Source organism: Myotis yumanensis, unplaced genomic scaffold (assembly GCF_028538775.1).
Source record: "Myotis yumanensis isolate MYYU_CA2020_CCGP unplaced genomic scaffold, mMyoYum1.0.hap1 SCAF_9, whole genome shotgun sequence".
NCBI lineage: Eukaryota > Metazoa > Chordata > Mammalia > Chiroptera > Vespertilionidae > Myotis > Myotis yumanensis.
Window position 1 is genome coordinate 69,446,889 of NW_027223760.1, and position 20,107 is coordinate 69,466,995.

Below are 20,107 nucleotides of genomic sequence, written 5' to 3' on the forward strand. Positions count from 1 at the left end.
TGAGGGCCATTTCCTGGAAAACTCAAATTTGCTGAGGAATCCAAACTAAGCAAGAGGCCTGGTATTATAAATAACTAGAGGCCCGGTGCACGAAATTCGTGCACTGGGGGTGGGGGTGTGAGGGGCGGTCCTTCAACCCAGCCTGCCCCCTTTAGCAGCCCAGGAGTCCTCGGGGGATGTCCGACTGACGGCTTAGGCACAAGGAGCAGGACTAAGCTCCAGTAGGACATCCATAGTGCTGCCACTGAGGCGTGAGAGGCTCCCGCCACCGCCGCTATGCTCGCCAGCCATCAGCCCAGCTTCTGGCTGAGTGGCGCTCCCCTGTGGGAGAGCACAGACCACCAGGGGCAGACACTCAATGCTGTTTGGTCAATTTGCATAATACCCTTTTATTATATAGGAGGATTTTCCAGGTCCTAAAGATTTTTTTAATGAAATTTTTTTTACAGGGCACTTTTAACAGAAGCCAATGAAAAACACTAATCTAACCATTTAAGAACTACGTACATACATAAAGTACTACTTTATATACCTGGGATAAAGTCAAATTACTAGGTTAAAGAACACTGACCATATGGCTTAAAGTTGATTTTTAAAAGATCCTTCCTACCAACCAAACCATACATTATAAGACTAAATAACTATCTATACTAATAAAAGGGTAATATGCTAATTAGACCAGACATTTTCTGGACGTCCTTCCGGACAAAGCCACGGTGGTGGGGGCCGAGGCAGAGGCTGTTAGGGGCAATCAGGCCAGCAGGGAAGGGCAGACAGGGGTGATCAGGCCAGCAGGGGAGCAGTTAGGGGGCGATCAGACCGGCAGGCAGAGGCGGTTAGGGGTGATCGGGCAAGCAGGCAGGCAAGCGATTATGAGCCAGTGGTCCTGGATTGTGAGAGGGATGTCCAACTGCCGGTTTAGGCCCGATCCCACAGAGATCCCGGATTGGAGAGGGTGCAGGCCAGGCTGAGGGACCCCCCCCTGCCCTGTGCACGAATTTTGTGCACCGGGCCTCTAGTACTATAATAATAAGACATGAAAACACTTCTCACCAGCTCTAACTGGTTTAGCTCAGTGGATAGAGTGTTCGCTACAGACTGAAGGGTCCCAGGTTCAATTGCAGTCAAGGGCATGTACCTTGGTTGCAGGCACATCCCCAGTAGGGGGTATGCAGGAGGCAGCTGATCGATGTTCCTCTCTCATCGATGTTTCTAACTCTCTATCCCTCTCCCTTCCTCTCTGTAAAAAAATCAGTAAAATATATTTTTAATAAAACACAAAAAAACACTTCTCACCAAAACATTCAGGAATGTAGAGGCCAATTTCATATTCATCACATATTCAGTATGTATGTTTTTCTCCCATAGGGAACTCCCTCCTATTATTTGGGTATATGGGCTTTGCTTATTTTACATACTGCCACCTTGTTCCTCACATCTAAAACCCACAGTTCTTGTCATCTTTATGTCTTTGCAGGTACTGTTTGTTTTCTATATCTGAAATGCCTTTTATCCTAGTCCACCTGACAAACTCTTCCTTCAAGAATTCAGCTCAAATGGGGCCTCTTTTTATTTATTTATTTTTTCTTACAGTATTACAGATGTCCCCATTTTCCCACCTCCATCCAGCTCCTGCCCCATCCCAGGCCTTCACACACTATTATCTGTATCCATGGGCTATACATACATACATACATACATACATATAAGTTCGTTGGTTAATCTCTTTTCATCCACCTCCCACCCCCCACAAGCCCTTCCCCTCTGAGATGTTAGTCTGTTCCATGCATCTATGACTCTGGACCTATTTTGTTTGTCAGTTTATTTTGTTCATAAGATACCACATATAAGTGAGTTCATGTGATACTTGTTTTATTTCACTTAGCATAATAATCTCCAGGTCCCTCCATGCTGTCAAAGGGCAAGAAGTCCTTTTTTATAGTTGCCTAGTATTCCATTATGTAAATGTACCACTGCTTTTTTATCCACTCATCTACTGATGAGACCTGGGCTGTTTCCAGATCTTAGCTATTATAAGTAAGGCTGCTATGAACATAGGGAGTGCATATATTCTTTCTGATTGGTATTTTGGGATTTTAGGATATATTCCCAGAAGTGGGATTGCTGGGTTAAATGGAAGTTCCATTTTTAATTTTCTTGAGGAAATTCCATACTGTTTTCCAAGTGGCTGTACCAGTCTTCATTCCCACCAGCAGTGTTCTTGGGTTCCCTTTTCTCCACATTCTCACCAGCAAAGAAATCACTATCAAAATGAAAAGGGAAACCACTGTATGGGAGAACATACTCACCAGTGATACATCTGATAAAAGGTTAACTTCCAAAATACATAAAGAACTCATACACCTCAACAAAAGAAAGACAAACAATTATTACATATGTATATGTATATGTATATGTATATGTATATGTATATATACAAAGGACCTAAATGAACACTTCTCCAAAGAGGACATACAGATAACTAATAGACATGAAAAAATGCTCAACGTCACTTATCAGCAGAGGATGCACATTAAAACTACAATGAGGTATCACCTCACACCTGCCAGAATGGCTATCATCAATAAATCAACAAAAAACAAGTGCTGGCGAGAATATCCAATAGGGCCTCTTTGCAGAAACTGATTTTTCAGGCAGATTTAGTCTCTTTTGTCTCTATGATTTCAGTCTTGAATACATGTACATTAGAGTAATATGATGTCTTAAATTATTATTGCATACCTTCTACATACTTCTATGTAAGATTCACATACATATTATCTTGATAGGTATTATATCCCCAATTTCCCCAGATAACCTGCTTATATCACAGCAAGGCCAGGATAGAAATTAATTCCTATATGGCTCCAAATTTCGCTGTCTTTTTACTTGCCTAGGCTTTTGAAACCCAAGCCCTTGAGAACCTAAGAGCTATGAACATTTTTCTACTCCATGCTTTCCCCACCCAACCCCACTCCAATGGGCTTACACACAAAGTATTATGTATAAATTGAAAGGATTTACAAACCCCCTGAAGCGCATCTACTACCCCCAGGAAGATTTCCTGCTGCTTCTCACGAGTATGTTGACAACAGGTAAACGGACTGTCATATTTTCAATTCCCAATTCTAAACACAGTGCTTAGGCCAGTGATGGCAAACCTATGACACGCGTGTCAGAGGTGACACACGAACTCATTTTTTGGTTGATTTTTCTTTGTTAAATGGCATTTAAATACATAAGATAAATATCAAAAATATAAGTCTTTGTTTTACCATGGTTGCAAATATCAAAAAATTTCCATATGTGACACGGCACCAGAGTTAAGTTAGGGTTATTCAAAATGCTGACACGCTGAGCTCAAAAGGTTCGTCATCACTGGCCTAGGCCATGTGTGCATTGAATGAATACCTTTTGTATGAATGGTAGATGGTAGGATCCAAGATAACAGGGCACATTTTTTGCATTCCTCTGGAGTCTATCAGGGTAGCTACTCAAATGTTAAATAGCTTTTCAAGTGTAGGTTACATTTAAAAACAGTCATTACTGGAAATGTAGATATTAGCATACATCCCAAAGCCTGAAATTAACAGGATCCACACTCCACATTCTCCATGAAAAACTTTTAGGGAGTAACTATGTATATCTGCCATAAGCCAGTTCACAGACACTATAATATTGTACAAATGGAAACAAGATTTTATGTTATTTCAGAGGGAAGAAGACTATTGATTGCATAAATTTAAAATATTTAAATACTACAGGAAATATAAAATGCTAGGAGAGGAGTTCTAGTTGGAAGAGATTAGAGGTTTAGAACAACTGGTTATCACTGAACATGCCTTAGCACGTCAGTCTTCTACTCAACTCTAATTAAAGGCTTTCCCCCCCATGGTATTAAAAATCAAATTTTACAATGGAGAACAAGAGCTTAAAATAACTGGGCTAAAATATTTATTTATCCCAGAAAGTGAGAATTACATTTTTGCTTCTGACTTCTCAGTGTATGTGGTAAAGTCATTCTAAATTTTTAGTGTTCTGATTCAAAGTACTGGTCTACAAAACAGAAGAAAAATTTTCCCAAAGGGAAAAAGTATGTTCAACAGTACAACCACAGATAAGCAAGATTTAAGTCATTCAGCAAGTATGCTTCAAGGACAAGAAATGGCTTATTCCAAAAGGTAAGAGAGATACATACTGCAGAGTATATGGATTTAACACTGTAAAGGTAATGTTAAGGCGGCTCTGGAATGCCAGGCTAAGAAGTATAGACTTTATCCTACTGTCCTGTATGCTAAACTAGGGCAAAACTTACAAAATTGGGGGTATAGAAGAGAAATTGAAACAGGCAGCCGAAACCGGTTTGGCTCAGTGGATGGAGCGTTGGCCTGTGGACTGAAAGGTCCCAGGTTCAATTCTGGTCAGGGGCATGTACCTTGGTTGCGGGCACATTCCCGGTGGGGGATGTGCAGGAGGCGGCTGATCGATGTTTCTCGCTCATCAATGTTTCTGACTCTCTATCTCTCTCCCTTCCTCTCTGTAAAAAATCAATATAATATATTAAAAAAAAAAAAAGAAAGAAAGAAACAGGCATACAATTACAGTTTCAAAAAAGCAGAGCTTGGACCTGATGCTTTGAATTGGCGTAAGTATTTAAAATTCCAATTATTTAAATGGTCAAAGGGAGCTTTGAGGGTTTTTTTGAACATATTTTTTAATAATAAAAACAAAACCATATGTTTCCAAAATGGTCCAATGTGAATATATTAAAGAAACACAGAACTAAACAATTACACTGGGACTCAAATCCAAATCTCCTGATTTTTCAACCAGTAGTATTTCCTTTACTACACACTTGAAAGCAGTATTTTAGGACTGGATGAGGTAAGAAACTAGAGGCAAGAGAAAAATAACAGCTATTTCTGTAACCACTCCCCAAATTCCCACATGTTACAAAATACGACTATTTTTTAAAGAGATTCCAGTGATATATCTGGATTTTATTAATTCAATCTAAAACCAAAAATTAAGCCCTACCTGGTTTGGCTCAGTGGATAGATTAGAGTGTCGGCCTGTGGACTGAAGGGTCTCGGGTTCTATTCCAGTCAAGGGCACATGCCTGGGTGTGCACTCGATCCTCAGTAGGGGATGTGCAGGAGGCAGCCAATCAATGATTCTCTCTCATCATTTATGTCTATATTTCTCCCTACCTCTCCCTTCCTCTCTGAAACCAACAAAAATATACTTGAAAAAAATTAAAAGTGGACATTTTATTAAATTTAATATTTTAAGTTAATGTCCCCACAGTTGGGGATACACAAGTAGTCATTTGAAGTGGTTCCCTGAATCCTTACGCACACCAGCCAGTGGACAAAAAAGTAAAAATGTATTGAACTATTTTCTATATTTATGTAGAAGATACTACAATTAATAAAATAATATGTACTTAAAAATTTTATTGAATTCAGTCTAGTACTTTATCTTGTATTTTCTTTTACAGTAGATATTGAAAATACAACCACAGTTGTGTACTAGTAAGCACACCTGTACACATAGAAGGCGGAAAAGCAATTCTCACACTGATCTAAGAGACAAGTCCCCTGGACAACTTGAGGAATCCATCTGCAGAATAAATGTCTTACAGCATTAAGGTAGCTACAATTTCTGCTCATGCAATAGTCATTAATGCCTATTAAATACTAAGCCCTATATTAAGCAATGGGGACACAGAGATAATTAAGTACCAGTCTCTAGCCTCAGAGGCTTTCAGTCTGGAAAAGTAAAAAAAAAATGTAAATGTTTATTTTTATAAATCTAATTAACTGAGTGCTATAGAAACATGGTAGTGTTTAACATGAAAAAAAAATTAATCTATATAAATGTTAATGTCTTTCAAGTTTCAACCTTTCAAAAACCTTTTCTAAATTAAATGTCAAATATTGAAGGAAAAAAATCAGCAATATTCTAAAAACAAATGCAGTAAACCATTCTTTAGAACTAACACTTGAGGTAAATTTTTAGTGGCTGTTTCAATGAGCAATGCCTGGAAAGTCACTTTAACAAGTTCCCTTCCACTTGTGAAGTTAATTAAATCTATATTATAAAAACCCAGTGGCCCTAACACCGTAATGACCAAAGACTGGCGTGGGTGGGCGGGGCTGCACAATTTCATGTGCTGGGCTTCTAGTATTAAGTACATTTGGCTGGACATCCATTAAAGGATGGATAAGAAAAACTTAACTAAACCAGTAGCACTGGAAAAGCATTCAGATTACCTCAAATGCAAACACTGCAAAATATTACCTATCACTCTGGCTTTGAAAGACACGAGACATATAGCACCATATATGTGAACTTACTGAGTTATTTTACAAACCTATGAGACCACCACAATATACCACTTCACACTCACTACATGGCTATAATAAAAACGACAGACAGTAACAGTGCTAGTGAAGATGTAGAGAAATTGGTGGGAATATAAAATGTGTATTCTCCTGGTGGGAATGTAAAATGTGCAGCAGTTTTGAGTAACAGTTTGGAAGTTCCTCAAAATGTTAAACATAAGAGTTACCATATTAACCAGTAAGTCTACTCCTAAGTATATACCCAAGATAACTGAAAACATATATCTTAACAAACACTTGTACACAAATGCTCACCATAGTATTATTCATAAAATACAAATTATATTAGATTTTATGTATTACTGTAGAATACAAAATACTCCAAAGAGTGTGAACAACTCATATGTCCTTCAATAGATAAGTGGATAAACAAAATGTGGAATGTCCATACAATATTATCTACTAGGGGCCCGGTGCACGAAGATTCGTGCATGGGGGGTGGGTCCTTCAGCCCAACCTGTACCCTCTCCAATCTGGGAGCCCTCAGGGGAGCCCTCTCCAGTCCAGGATTTTCTGTCTGTCTTTGCAATCATATGAGCGAACTGTCTGAGACCCCAACCCCGTTTGGTTTTGTGCTCACAGAATAGTAGAGGTCTTTTTTTTTTTTTTTTTTTAATATATTTTACTGATTTTTTACAGAGAGGAAGGGAGAGGGATAGAGTTAGGAACATCAATGAGAGAGAAACATCCATCAGCTGCTTCCTGTACACCCCCTATTGGAGATGTGCTCGGAACCAAGGTACATGCCCTTGACCGGAATCGAACCTGGGACCCTTCAGTCCGCAAGCCGACACTCTATCCACTGAGCCAAACCAGTTAGGGCAGTAGAGGTCTTTTTTTTCCTTTGCTCCATTGGTGATTTCCTAGAAGTTGCAGGAATCTTCTTTTAATTTTTCCTTGACACTCTGACTTTACTTATGTCTCTCACCTTTGCTTTCCCTCCACCCCCCACCTGCAACAGTAACTTGCTCCAGGCTCACTTTGCTCTAGTGCAGTGGTTCTCAACCTGTGGGTTGCGACCCCTTTGGGGGTCGAACGACCCTTTCACAGGGGACGCCTAAGACCATCGGAAAACACATATATAATTACATATTGTTTTTGTGATTAATCATTATGCTTTAATTATGTTCAATTTGTAACAATGAAATTGGGGGTCACCACAACATGAGGAACTGTATTAAAGGGTCGCGGCATTAGGAAGGTTGAGAACCACTGATCTAGTGTTTAGGATATCCCACAACACGTCTGCCACCAGAACTACGATTCCCAGCATTCCTGGAGCTCCCCGCGCTCTGGGCTTCGGCTTCCAGTCCAGGGGCTGTAGAATCATAAAGGACTGGGAACTTCAGCGTCCCCTGACAGGACCGGACACTCCAGTGGCATCCCAGGGATCCAGGCCGCTCGGTGCCTGTGTGATGCAGAGGGCGTTCCACCCCGCCCCCCAGCCACTTGGCGCCTGCACCTGTGCATGCTGCCCACAAGCCCGCCATCTTTGTTGGGTTAATTTGCATACTCACTCCTTATTGGCTGTGGGGCATCACAAATAGACAGTCAATTTACATATTTGTCTATTATTAGTGTAGATGTAATAAAGAGCCAGGGTCGTAATGACCGGTTACAACCAAAGGCTCAACCAGACAGGAAGTCAGCGCTGGGTTGCCATGGTGACCCAGCACTGACTGGGACTTGTGCAGGTACCCTGACCCAGAACAGACTGCCAAGGGAGCTGCTGATCAAGCCCGGAGAGAGGACTGCAGAGAGTGAGGCAGGGTCTGAGCCATAGTCTCTGTGGCAGCCGTTGATCAGAATTTGTCTCTCTTTCTCTCTTGGCCTGGCCAACAGCCGCACCTCCATTTCTCTCCAGGCCTCCACCAGAGCTGCTGACCAACCCCGCCTTTCTGATCAGGGCTTGTTGATAGGCCTAGAGACACTGACTGGCATAGAAACTGACCAATCAGAACCAAATTGGCCGGCAGAGGAGGGCAGTTGGGGGTGAGATCAGACTGGCAGAGGAGGGCCGTTAGGGGAGATCAGGCAGACAGAGGCAGTTAGGGGTGATCAGGCCAGCAGGGAAGAGAAGTTAGGGGCGAGATCAGGCCGGCAGGGGAGGGCAGTTGGGAGCAAGATCAGACCAACAGGGGAGGGCAGTTAGGGGCAACCAGGCCGGCAGGAGAGAGCAGTTATGGGCGAGATCAGGCTAGCAGGGGAGGGCAGTTAGGGGCAATCAGGCAGGCAGGCAGAGAGGTTAGGGGTGATCAGGCAGGCAGGCAGAGGGGTTAGGGGCGATCAGGCAGGTGAGTCCCAGATTGTGAGAAGGGTGTCTGACTGCTGGTCGGATATCCCCCGAGGGATCCCCAATTGGAGTGGGTGCAGGCTGGGCTGAGGGACCCCCTGCCTCCGTGCACGAATTTCGTGCACCAGGCCTCTAATTTTTTATATATATATATATATGGCTAATATGCTAAGTGTTTGATCGGTCAGTATGACGCACACTGACCACCAGAGGGCAGACGCTCAACGCAGGAGCTGCCATGACGCGCACTGGCCTTTACAGAGAAATGGCACTGCAGACTTAGCACCCACAAAGCAACATCCGGCTTCCCCCAAGTGGGAACAGGCCCTGGAGTGAGAACCCACCAAATCGCAGCCGATGCTGCAGAGACCCCATGGCGCAAAATGCAGCCCACAGCCCAGCCCAACCCGGAACGGTGGCTGTGGGCACCAGGTAATGACTTCATATAGCAATGCCTGGCTTCCTCTCCCTAGTAACAGGCCATCCTAGATAATAAAAGCCTAATATGCAAATTGTCCCCTCGACCAGGAGTCCAACCAAGAGGCGAGGCCGGCCAGCCAATCGCTGGCAGCCCCTCCTCCCTGCCAACCCTGCCCTGCTAGGGACCCCACCCATGCACGAATTTCGTGCCCTGGGACTCTAGTTCAACGGTAAAAAGAAATGAAGTATTTTTGATCCCAACAACAAAACATGAGGGAACCTTGAAAACATTGTATATTAAGTAAAGAAGTCAAGTTATAAAACACCACATTCTGTATGATTCCATTTACATACGTCCAGAAGAAGCAATCTATGGAGGTAGAAAATACATTAGTGGTTGCCCAGGGTTAGGGACAGGATACAGAGAGGAAGGGAGGAATGACTGCTAATGGGTATAGGGTTTCTTTGGGGGAAGGGGAGGAATAAAAATGGATTATGGTGATGGTTGCACTATTGTGTGAATATACTAAAAATTATGAAATTGTACAGCTTTTAATAAATGCATTTTATGTTAGGTGAATTACATCTCAACAGAGTTGTTATTAATTTTTAAAACACCTACAAGCCACAACATCAAAGAGTTTAATAATAAAAATTATTATACTTATCAAATCTGTGCAGCATTTTAAGATCTTGCCAGGCTTTCAGTCTTTCCCGCTTTTCTAACATTTCAAATCCAAATTTTAAATTAAAAAAAAAAAATCAGAGGTCTTAATTAATCAATAGACAAGTTATCTGTCTTTAAAAATTGTAAACAGCCCTGACCAGTTTGGCTCAGTGGCTAGAGTGTCGGCCTGTGGACTGAAGAGTCCCAGGTTCAATTCAGTCAGGGGCGTGTGCCTTGGATGCGGCCATGTCCCCAGCAGGGGGGTGTGCAGGAGGCAGCTGATCTCTCTCATTGATGTTTCTGACTCTCTGTCCCTCTCCCTTCCTCTCTGTAGAAAAATCAATAAAGAATATTTAAGAAAAAAAAAAGCATATACATGTAGATAATAATGAAAATTGTCTCTATCCTATCTTTTTTTTTAAAGCATAGGAAGTGCTCCTTCAACCTGTATCTTGCTCTAACTTCTGCCATCTACTTTCAGAATGTTAAAGTAAATGAAGGAATTTATACCCACTTCACCTGTTTTTTCCACAACCCACTATAATCTGGCTTCTTCCCAGACCCCAACCCCAAACTGCTTTTTCTAGCCACCAAATCACTCCTACTTGGCAAATAGAATGGGTACTTTCTAAATCTCACCTTACCAGTCCTCCCAGAATTATTTGACTTTGGTAACTACTCCTTTTGTGAAACTCTCCCAGGCTTTCTGACATCCTTTGGGTTCGCCTCCTTCCCGACCATACCTTCTCAGAACAACCACTGGTACTTCCTTTTGGGGATGCTCTTTAAATGCTGATGCTCTTCAACCTAAAGTTGGTCATTCTATATACTTGTCTGGATAAGCTCACCTACTCCCATGTTTTCAACTATCTCTTACATGCTTATACGATGACTCCCAAATCTTTAACTCCATCCTGTCAGCTCTCTTGAGCTCTACACATCTATTAGGTGTGTCATAGGCACCTCAGTTTTTTATGTTTGTTTTTAGCCCTGCCAAAGCCAAGCCTAAAAAAATTGAATATAAACTCAGAATTGTTCCTCTCCACGGAAATCTTTAGTAAAAGGCAAAATATTTATGCAATCTGAAGAGAAACCAGAGTATGGCACCTCAGTTTTAACATGTCTAATTTCCTTCCATCATGTCCTGCTTGATCCCTTCTACTTGTTACTCCCCCTTTACTCTTTATCCTACCAAATATTTTCTAATTTGGGTGACAGTACACCAAGCTACAAACCTAGTGGTCATACTACAATACTCTTTGCTCCTTTACTACCAACATCTAGTCCATCATTGAGATTTCTTTCTTAATCCTTATCAGATCCTCTATTCCATTACTTTATTTTTTTAAATCCTCACCTGAGGATACACTTTTCACTGATTCTAGAGAGAGGAAAAGAGGGGGAGAGAAACATCAACATGAGAAACACTGGTTGCCTTCTATATGCACCACCCACCAGGGATTGAACCCTCAATCTGGGTATGTGCCCCGATGGAGAATGGAACCTGTGATCCTTCGGTGCACAGGACAATGCTCTGAGCCACACTGGTCAGGGATCCACTAGTTTTAGTTTAGTTTACTTCAGACCCTCACCTCCCTTCTTATAGTTTAACATCCAAAATGCTCTTCACCTACTAATTCATCCTTCATACTGTCATTACAATCAACTTTCTACAACACTAATCTGTCATATGACTGCTTACACCTTTCTTTAAAAAGGCAGGGGCTCTCCAGAGACCTATAGTAGGGTTTCAGCTTTCCTACCAGAGCTATCTGAATGATATTAATTGAAGGCTGTATCACAGTAAAGCAGGCTGGAAAGGAGAGGGCTAGGGTGGTCGTGGCAGTTGGAAGTGGGGAAATACTGCTGGGCTGTTGGCAGCTAGCATGTCTATTTTTTTACACACCTGCCCACTTTCCATGTGAATCTAAGAATTGCAGTGTAGAACTGTTAAAAATTACTATTACTGATATGTAAAATAGAATATATCATAGATGCAACCATCTGACCCCCTACCTAATTTTCTCAGCATTACCTTTAGCCTATATACCATTTATTATCTCCCTGGTTCTCAAAGTATGGTTCAGGGACGCCCAACCCGAGATCACTAGAGAGAGCCTATGACATCAAAACTCTTTTCCTAATACTGTTATGTTTCCTCACTTGTAAATATGAGAATGCACACACTTTAGTATAATAATTTTTTATCACTTTCATTTTCTTAGGTGTGTACAGTGGAGTTTTCCAGAGGGCAACTGACACATGATACTGTGTGAAATGTGACATTTCAACATTATGAATGTAGCAGTATGAGAATCCAACTCTCTTCTATTAAACCAGATATTAAATAAATCTACAAAAATATAAAAACAATTCTTCAAACTAATTTGTTTTGAATAATTAAAATATAGTATACAAGTTAATATGAAATGTGTTTAATATCATATTTTAAAGCAAATTATTTTTTTAAATGCCCTGTTGTAATTTCTAATGTAGTAAAGAGACAAGAACTCTTTAGGGTCCTCAATAATTTTTAAGATTGTAAAGGACTCTTGAGACCAAAAGGTATGAGAACTGCTGCACTACTTATAGCAGATTACCTATCCCTCCCTAAACATGTTCAAATTTAAAACCTTCACCCTTTTGCATGGTGTTTCGCCCCCCACCACTAGCCTAGTCCCAGCCAGGTCCTTAGGGACCTCAAATGCATCCTGGAGAAACTGGATAAAAAGAAGAGAGGTTTTAAAGTCAGGCAAGATACTTCTCAGACTGTTTCCTCATCTGTAAAATACAGGTTATATCTATCCTATAAATTGTTGATATGTTCAATAAGACTGTAAAATAGGAGCCCTCATACACTCTGGTGGGAATGCAGACTGGTTCAGCCACTGTGGAAAAGAGTATGGAGTTTACTCCTCAAATAATTAAAAATGGAACTCCCATTTGACCCAGTAATCCCACTTCTAGGAATGTATCCCAAGAAATCAGAAACACCAATCAGAAAGAATATATACACTCCTATGTTCACAGCAGCACAATTTGCAATAGCTAAGATTTGGAAACAGCCTAAGCGCCCATCAGCAGATGAGTGGATTAGAAAACTGTGGTACATCTACACAATGGAATACTATGCTGCTGTAAAAAAAAAAAGAAAGCACTCTTACCATTCGTAACAGCATGGATGGACCTGAAGAGCATAATGCTAAGTGAAATAAGCCAGTCAGAGAAAGATAAATACCACATGATCTCACTCATTTGTGGAATATAGAGAACAACATAGACTGATGAACAGGGGCAGATCCAAAGACAGAGAAACAGCAATCAGACTATCAATCCCCAGAGGGAAAGTAGGGGAAGGTGGGGGTAAGGGGAAGAGATCAACCAAAGGACTTGTATGCATGCATATAAGCCAAACCAATGGACATGGACAACAGGGGGATGAGAGCATGGGGGGGGGGGGGGGGGGAGGTTGGGAGTTTATGGGGGGATGAGGACACATTTGTAATACCTTAACCAATAAAGAAATTAAAGATAAAAATAAAAATAAAAAAACAAAAAAAAAATAAACCGTGATGGAGTGGGGAAAAAAAAGGGAAGGAGAGACAAGTAATATGATCTATTATTTTGCAATTAACTGGAGACTAGCCCCTGTCCACTGTCAACACACACACGCGGCTAAATCTCCAGATACCCTAAATTAGTTCTTGGCCTCTCACACTCAGGGGGTTAAATCAGCCTCACCTCTTCCTGCATGAAAACTTGGCTCCCAAGACCCTGGAGGACCAGGGTACCAGGTCCTTCACTCACCTGGGAGAATGTTAGCTCGCGATTTCATTTATATTCACAGGGTTGTAAAGTATAGCATTTACCCATATTTCTCTTCCATCACTGTTTCATAATTCCTGTTTTATGACATGAGTTTAATCATGCAAATTAAATGCAAATGATTAGAAAACCCAAGTTTTCCTAACTCATTATATTTGTCTTTAATTACAACTACTAATTGGTCCAGCCTCCTAAGAAAAGACTGGTTGCCATCAATTATATATTTTACCAGAAAAGCAGACCAAATGCGTATTAGTTTTCCATGCCAGCTAATTAAATAAAAATTCATTGCAAAAAAAAAAGAGCATAATGCTAAGCAAAATAAGCCAGTCAGAGAAGGATAAGTATCACATGATCTCAGCCATTTGTAGAATATAATGAACAACATAAATTGATGAATAAAAATAGATCTAGAGACACAGAAACATCAAACAAACTGGAAAACCTCAGAAAAAAGGCAAGGGAGGTTTGGGGGGTGGAGGGTAAGAGATCAACCAAAGGACTTGTATACATACATATAAGCATAACCAATGGACAGACAGTAGGGGGCTGAGGGCATGTGCTGAGGGGTGGGAGGGGCCTGGGAGAGGTCAAAGGGGGAAAAAGGAGACATATGTAATAGTTTCAACAATAAAGAATTAAAAAAAAAAAAAAAGACTGCAAAATATCTGGCAGCCCTACCCGGTTTGGCTCAGTGGATAGAGTGTTGGCCTGCAGATTCAAGGGTCCTGGGTTCAATTCCGGTCAAGGTCAGATGCCCAGGATGCCGGCTCCATCCCCAGTGGGGGGGCATGCAGGAGGCAACCAATCAATGATTCTCAGGAATCACTGATGTTTCTATCTCTCCCTCTCCCTTCCTCTCTGAAATCAATCAATCAATAAATATATATATATATATATATATATATATATACACACACACATATATATAAAATATATATCTGGCATAGTGTTTAGCATATAGTAGGAAGGAAAATGTTAATTTCTGCCTGGCTAATGTGGCTCAGTGGCTGAGCATGAACCAGGGATCAGTTTGATTCCTGGTCAAGGCACATGCCAGGGTTGTGGGCTCAGTTCTCAGTGGGGCGCATGCAGGAGGAAGCCAATCAATGATTCTCTCTCATTATTGATGTTTCTCTCTCTCCCTCTCCCTTCCTCTCTAAAATCAATAAAAAAAATATTTTTTAAAAAGAAAAATGCTAATTTCCTTTCTACTTAAAATAATTTATAAAATCACTAACATTCTGTAGTAAAATAAAAACAATACACTAATTACTTAATTATAACAAAGCAAGCAAACTGGTTGTTTTGAGCAGTTCTGTCAGAATTACTATTTGCAAAAACATGTTTGTTATAGCCTACATCCCTTGAAATTCATAAATTATGATAGTTCTGTGGTTACCTTTAATTGATAAGTTAAATTCAAATTAGTTTAAAATATCAGTTATTTCAAATGCATTTTAAAATAGGATGGTTTATATCTATAAATCCTCTACTCCCAATGTTTCACAAAATTAAGTACTATAATTCACAACTCTGCTGAATCCTGTTTTTTAAATACTACACTGAGTATACTCATTAAATTTTTGTTTTCATCTTTGTAAGTGGAGAGAGAACTGGTTGTTAAACTGAAATGGCCATACTTACTTGTATCTTAAGTGTTATCTTTTGTGATTTTTTTATATACACGTCTAATGCACATTAAACTTTACCCTGATCAGACCAAATCTATTTGAGATTAGACATGAAAAAGCTTTAAAAAGCCAAAGAAAATGACTGAAAACAAAAGCCCAAATACTTCTTTCCTTCTATCTCTAGTTATCTGTAACTGAACATATATATTAGCTATATGAGGATATATAGACCTTAGCACAATAATTTGTTAGACAAATATGAGTCCCATACTTCAGCTCTGTAAAGGAGGTACATTATTCTTCTTTTAAAGATGAGAGAACTCAGTCATTTCATTTTCTGTTAAGTGGCCTGCCCAAAGCTAGGTAGCTAACCAATGGCAGAGATGGGAGTAAAAGACAGGTGTAACAGCTCATAGACTAGTTAGTGACAGATGGAAAAATTTCTACCCTCACTAGTCATCAGGAAATTCAAATTAAAACAAGATACCATTTTTCAACCATCAAATTATCAAAGATCAAGATAATTATATGAACACTTCTACATTACTGACAGTTGTATAAATGACACTTCTTCAAAAATTACTTATAAACATGTATTAAATGTTTACTTCCAGTACTAGAAGATATCTTATGCAATAATCCAAAGTTTTATGCATAAATGTTCATTACAGAAGTATGACATATAAGAGCAGAAATAAATGGCCTAAACATTCAACCACAAGGAAATGGTTGTTACCATTAGTCGCCAGGTGAAATATTATGAAGCAGCTTAAAACAATTTTTTCAAATGAAAAGCACTTATCAAAATGTTGTTAAAAAAAACAACCACCAAGAATATAAAATGATATATGTAGTATGGCCACAGAGAAGCAAGAAAACATTATCAAACAAGCCCAGCCTCATCGGCCCAGGAACCAAGAGGTCACAGGTTTGATTCCCCATCAGGGCATAAGTCCAGGTTGCAGGCTCAATCCCCTGTAGGGACATGCAGGAGGCAGCCGATCAATGATTTACTCTCATCATTGATGTTTCACTCTCTCCCTCTCCCTTACATTCTGAAATCAATAAAATGTATTTTGAAAAAAGAAAGAAAACATTAACAGACTTAATGTTGTCAACTGTACTTTAGTAAATATTTTTTAAAAGGAACTATACTGATCTACATATACTTATAGACTCATGTCTAAAGTAAGATATAAACAAGCCTATTTGGATAAATTAAAATGTTATATAGATATTTTTTAAAACATTAAAAAAGATCGCCTTTCAGTGATGGGACTATAGCTGCGATTTTCAACCAGAGTGCTACAAGAATTTTTAAAACAAGGAATACCTGACTATTTAGTCAGGGGCACTGATCTCTTTTCCCTTCAATTGTCAAATTTAAAAATGACAACAGCCAACAGAACAATAGCCATCTGGTGTGAATGAAATCAAAATTATACCGTTTTTGTCATCAGCAAAAAATACATTTTTTGATGTGCTGCAGGATTTTAGTAAATAGTTTATGTGCCACAAGATGAAAAAGGTTGAAAATTGCTGGACTGTGGGAAGGCTGGATAGAATAATGGAAAGAGCACAGTTTATTTTTTATTTTTATTTTTTTTATTGATTTTAGAGAGGAAGGGATGGATAGAAACATCAATGATGAGAGAGAATCATTGATTGGCTGCCTCCTGCCCACCCCACACTGGGGATAGAGCCCGAAACCCGGGCATGTGCCCTTGGCTGGAATCGAACCTGGGACCCTTCAATCCACAGGCGGACGCTTTATCCACTGAGCAAACTGGCTAGGGCAAAAGAGCAGTTTAGATGCTTTTCTAAGGGTAGGGCATTATTTTAATTATTATTCTGTAATTTCCAGATTTGAAATGATGAACATTATAATTGAATAGGGTTATACTAGCTAGATTATATCTAAGGCTCAGTTCTAAAATGCTAAAATTTTTAAATGTATTTTTTAACCCACATCACAATTTAAGAATAACAGAACAAACAGTAAGCTGATCTTCCACTCTATGTTATAGACTATTCTCTCTCTATGGCAGAAGGTAGTTTCCCCCCAATCTTCCAGGCAAGGGGAAAAGGAGCACCAACTAGCAGCCTTAATTAGTACTGCTTATCAAGTCAGGGAATTAAAAGCAAGCACTACAAAATAATGGCCTTAGTCATCAAATCTCAAATGTACAATCATCTAGCTATTCCTAGGTATTATGGAAGAAAAAGGAAATTCATTCAGTCCTTGAGAAATGAAATTTTCAATAGGAATCCCTGACTCATCCCTAAAGCATGAACCCTAGAGCTACTTCCCCAGTACAGTTCAGAGATTGGGCACCTGTCCTGATGGTCCGCATCACCAAACAATGCTCCTTCCTGACAGGATATGCATAGGGATAACAAGATGACCAGCATGCAAAGAAGTGGCCAAAGACCTCACCTCTTATCCTTCCATAACCAAAATCAGCCTGCAAAAGACTAATTTTAAGTGTTTTAAATATTCTAAGTAAATATATTCTTCTATTTTTGCTATAGTAAAACAGGGACTCCATCCAAGTATTGACATCATTCAAAGATAGCAACACCATCAAAATTCTCTGTATTAAGGGACAAGTCCTCTTTTCTTTACCCTTCTCTGATCAAAAAGTAAGTTTTAAAAAATACATAAGCTAAATATTAAGAGAAAATGCTTAAAATAAGCATAGGTTATTTAAATCTATATTTTTCCACCGTCAAAAGATACTAACAAAACCTTACTCCTGTCCTCTATTACTGATCTACAAAGGCGGGAATCACAAAGCTCAGCAGACTGTGGATCTATAAGTTGTTCATTTTAACGCCAAAGCTTTACTAGACCGAAGTCTCTTTAAAATGTGAAAAGGCACCTCAGTACTAAAAGTCATTTCACCTGCACAATGTAAACAACTAAAACTACTTTGAAGCAAAAACTAAACAATGTTTGCTGCTCACTAATGTTCTATGCCTTCGCTGTGCACACTTTTCACAATCCAGAAACAGGGAGTTCAGTGGTGATTCTTGGGAAGGACTCTGCCCAGGAACAGCATTTCCCCGAGCTGATCTCCCATTCCCAAAGCCCGCCGAGGCCAAGAAGGAGCCACTTCCCAAAGTCCCACTTCCTCTTCCATTCCCCAGACCTCCAGGGTTTCCAACGCCCCAGTCTTGCGCAACATCCGCAGGAGCAGCCGCCGCCGCCACCGCCTCCTAAGCCGGGAAACAACCCTAAAGGAACGTTTGTCCGGCAGAAAAATAAGGGGGGGTGGGGGGGGCGCCAGTGTAGGAAGTCGACTTCGGGTCCCACGCCTTCGGATCCGACCCCCCTCCAAGGGATGTTTCCAGACCCATTTCATCCACTAGACTTTTAACCTCCTTCCCAGCCCGCCAGCACGAGCAGAGGGCGGAAAGGGGGGAGGGGGGAGGCGGCGAAGGTTATCTCCCCGCTCAGGGCTCCGGCCCGCCGCGTCGCCTCCGCCCGCCAGGACTATTGTTCCCAAGCTCCCCACCCCCACCCCGGATAGGAAGCGATAGTCACATCCCCTCCGCCTTCGGCCGGATCCCCCGGGGAGTGGAAAGGTTTCCTTCTGGACAGCCCTCCCTCCGCCACACACACTCCCCCCTCCCCCTGAAGTCACGCTGACCCCAACTCTGCCTCCAACCTGGTGCTCAGGGGGCTGGAGGCCGGACCGATACACGCGGGAATAAGGCAAACCACGAGCCACCTTATAGGCGACCCTCTCGCAGGCGGCGGAGATAACAATTGCGAAGCCAGTGCGCACGACTTCCACCTCGCCCGCCTCTGAGACCAGCGGGGGGACAGGGACCCCACACAGGAATGCCAACCGCAACGCCCCCCGCCCCTCCGGCAGCCGCGATCCGCGCTCCCCCGGAGCAGACGCCCTGCCTCGACCCTCCCAGGAGGAACAGGATGGATGGGGAGGTGACGAGAGACCTCACTCGCCTCCGATTCCCGGCCCGAGAAACAATAGGTGGTCGGCGGCGCGGAGTGCGGACCCGGCCCGGTGGCCTCTCCCTTTGCGCCCAGAGCGCAGGAGGAGGGGAAAGGAGGCCGAGGGGCGGAGGCGGTCTCCCCTCCCGCCGGCCCCCGAGACCACCGGGTCCTCGGGGTGGGTGCGCGCCTCTCCGCCCCTCTCCTCACCGGCGCACACAAAGCGCTGGCGGCCCGGCCCGGCCCGGGAAGGCGGCGGGAGACTCCGGTGCCGGCGAGAGGAGGCGACAACTGGGGGAAGGACTCACCATGAAGTCCCGAGCGAAGTTGTCCTCCCCATTGTGGTCCGGACTCTTCATGGCCTGGACCCTCTGGATGAATTTCCTCAGGATCTCCACTTGCTCCATCCTCCCGCGTCGCCCCGGCTGCGGTCGCTGGCCGCCCCGCCGCCGCCCGCCCGCCCGGCGCAGAGCCCGCTCCGTCTTCCCCAGCTCGCTCCCCCGGCTCGCTCCCTCTCCCTCCCGACCCCCGCCAACCCCCGCCGCTGCCCCTCCTCCCCGCCGCTCACGGCGGCGGCACCGGCCCGGCACCCGACCCGACAACTTCCAGAAGCCGCCGCCGCTCTCCCCCAGGACGCGGCGAGCCGCGGCAGCTAGCGCCAACCCCAACCCCCCGCTTGCTCCATCCTCCTTCCCCGCCCTCCTCCGCCTCCTCCTCCTCCGTCCGAGACGCCGCCACCGCCTCAGGAACACGGCTCTCCGCTCGCCCTGCCCCCCTTCCCGGTTCCTCCTTTGGACTCCCCCCTCCCCACGAGCAGCCGCCGCCGCCGCCGCCTCTCCCCACGGGCGCGCCCCCAGCCGCCACCCAGACGCGCGGCCCCGCGTTCGGCTCCGCCCCCAG

General features: G+C 42.6%; 1 protein-coding gene and 1 non-coding gene across 5 annotated transcripts in view; both read right to left on the reverse strand.

Annotated features, from left to right (window-relative positions):
* Positions 1 to 19,680, reverse strand: part of PTPN12 (protein tyrosine phosphatase non-receptor type 12) — a 99,865-nt gene extending 80,185 nt beyond the window's left edge. For 3 of the 4 annotated variants that reach the window (XM_070424570.1, XM_070424569.1, XM_070424567.1), the window contains exon 1: positions 19,516 to 19,607. Coding sequence is in view for 1 of the 4 variants with exons in the window: in XM_070424571.1 (XP_070280672.1) it covers positions 19,516 to 19,614 (99 nt within the window). In the remaining 3 variants the exon portion in view is untranslated. Of the gene's footprint in view, positions 1 to 19,515 lie in introns of all 4 variants that reach the window. The other variant, XM_070424571.1, reaches the window with a different exon arrangement.
* Positions 10,774 to 10,889, reverse strand: LOC139017158 (U5 spliceosomal RNA). Its single transcript, XR_011472811.1, has one exon. It is a non-coding gene; the product is annotated as a U5 spliceosomal RNA (small nuclear RNA).
* Positions 19,681 to 20,107: the final 427 nt, after the last annotated feature.